At 42.2% G+C, this 2,212-nt stretch overlaps 1 protein-coding gene across 1 annotated transcript; it reads right to left on the bottom strand.

The window, feature by feature from the left end:
- Window positions 1-693: 693 nt before the first annotated feature.
- Window positions 694-1,765, bottom strand: MELLADRAFT_76472 (uncharacterized protein; the record flags this gene model as incomplete). Its single annotated transcript, XM_007404232.1, has 5 exons — window positions 694-1,010; window positions 1,087-1,183; window positions 1,277-1,544; window positions 1,623-1,641; window positions 1,723-1,765. 5 exons carry the CDS (start codon window positions 1,763-1,765, stop codon window positions 832-834), a joined length of 606 nt encoding a protein of 201 aa, XP_007404294.1.
- Window positions 1,766-2,212: the final 447 nt, after the last annotated feature.

The raw sequence follows: 2,212 nt of genomic DNA, 5'->3' as shown, positions 1-2,212 counted from the left end.
TGAGATTGGTACGCGTGGGCTTACATGTGTGAGGTATGGGATTGAACAAGTGCGGGAATTTGGAGCCCGGCTTTTTGTTGCCAAATATGTAGCCCAAAGCTCGAAATTTGAAGCCGGCTACAAAAAAATTTGGCGATGGGGACTGCCATTGCACCAAAAAATCGGGGCTCAGTCACCAAATTTGGCGATAGCCCCGATTTGGAGCCCACCACTGTGGATGCTCTTAAAGCTTGGGAGGTTACTAAAGATGCATCCTAGCATCTTAGGATGCATCTGCGCGCTTATCTTCGGACTCGCTGCGAGGATACATCGACTGTTATCCTCGGGTCGGGGCCGAACTTCGAGTGCACACGAGGTGGTTTTGCCCAAGGAATGATTTTTCCTTTGAGACTTCTCTTATCTCATCCTGTCTTGCGGCTCACTAGTCAAATGTATAAGTTTGGAGAGCTTGGTTCTCTTTTGTTCATTGAAGTCAGAACACTGATAAGACAAATCCTCATGGCCTGTCGTAAGTGTGCTTCGAGGAACGGGACATGCAGAAAAAACTTACAGGATCATTTCGATTTTGCCATCAACTTCAGTGTGGATGCAAGTATGTTTTTTCTCAATTGTTCTATCAAGTTTATTTTTCAAGGTGTCTTCTGTCGTTTGGCCTCCATCTCAACGAGTCTCACAAGTAACACAAACACAAATAAAACAAAGTCCAAATTGAATTTCATATCAAATATCCTTCAAAAGAGAAGAATGAAATGTCGAGTTCTTTGCAAGAGTTTTAAAAGAAATCTTAAAAGAAAGTTTAAGAAAACTTGATTGATTTGTCCATTGAAATCTTTAAGATTTGTTAACTTGATCTTCACTGAGGTACATAGCGATCTTTTCAAATCCATCATGCATATGGAAAATACCTTCCAAATCAACATGGTCTGCAATGAATTTTCGGGTGATCACGACCTTAGCATCGGCGGCTTTGAGAGCTGCGACGGTTTCAGCAGCGATTGCTTGAAGATCGGCTAAGGTGGTACGAAGTGTAAACTTGATCAGAAAACTAAACAAAATCAAAAGTGATCTATCAAAATGGAGACTCACTGTGTAGGGAAGGAGCCACAGGACGCAATTTTTCGATGGCTAGGTTCATTTGTACGAGCGAGTTGATGATATCGACGAATACAGATGAGCATTCGTCCTGAAGCGGGGTTAGAATTTTTTTAGGATAGAGAAATGCATCAGTCAAAGAACAAGAAAAGCGAAAAAACACATCAAGATGTCATCAACTAACTTGAGTTGGGATCTTTCCTGGTCCAGTGTTGGCAAGGAAGGGGGATGGTGGACCGGCTAATGCGGTAGTAAGATTGTGGAGATCTGATAAAGTCTCAGTTAATTCATTGTGAGCTTGGGAAGCTGTGTAGTTGAAGACCGCGGAAAGGATTCTAGTTAAGTTGTTTTGATGTCCAAGAACTTCTTCTTTAGCATTTTGCAAATCGGGATAAGCGGCGACAAGGTCAGTGGCATTGGGTTGCTTGATACCATCATCTTGGAGCTGGGCACTGGATAACGAAGGAGCAAGGTACAATCAATCATCAGTTAAACCCAACTCGTCATCTATGCTCCTGAGGATAATTTACCGTGAGAATGAGGCGCAGCCTTTTGTAATTTTAAAGCACGATAACACAACCGGTCAGCGTTGAGTTCCAGAAGATAGATGATGTGGAAAATATCACGTACCGAGAAGAGCAATGGGGAATAGAACAGCTTTTGAGAAAAACATATTGTAGAGTTGAGATTGAAGCTAAGTTTTAGTTGGGATGATATTGATTGGTGGATGGGTAAAGGCAGTTGAAGGACGGATGATGGTGCTTTTATAAGATTCTATCAGATATATCATACATGTTCAATTCTAATTCTTTTTGCTGCAATTTCCATCTTGGGTTAGAAATCACGTGAGAGCTCAAACGTTCGGCTTGTTCCACATAACGCCAAATCGGTTTACAACTTCATCTCTCTTCTTGTATTTTCCATCATGGCGTAAAAACGAAGCTTGGGTTGATTCAGATTTCTTGGGCGTGGCGGCGTCTACATAGGACCCAGGAATGCGCCTACAGAGGTATCTGATGTAAATTCCGACGTTTTGTTGGCGGGTTTTTAGGGCACTAAACGACACATTCACAGCACCTACAGTAGTGCAAAATGTGCGTGACATTAAAGGCTTTCGTTT

The sequence above is a fragment of the Melampsora larici-populina genome (assembly GCF_000204055.1).
Source record: "Melampsora larici-populina 98AG31 unplaced genomic scaffold MELLAscaffold_2, whole genome shotgun sequence".
Classification (NCBI taxonomy): Eukaryota; Fungi; Basidiomycota; class Pucciniomycetes; order Pucciniales; family Melampsoraceae; genus Melampsora; species Melampsora laricis-populina.
Note: the sequence above shows the minus strand (reverse complement) of the source record. Positions and strands in the feature narration are given on the sequence as shown.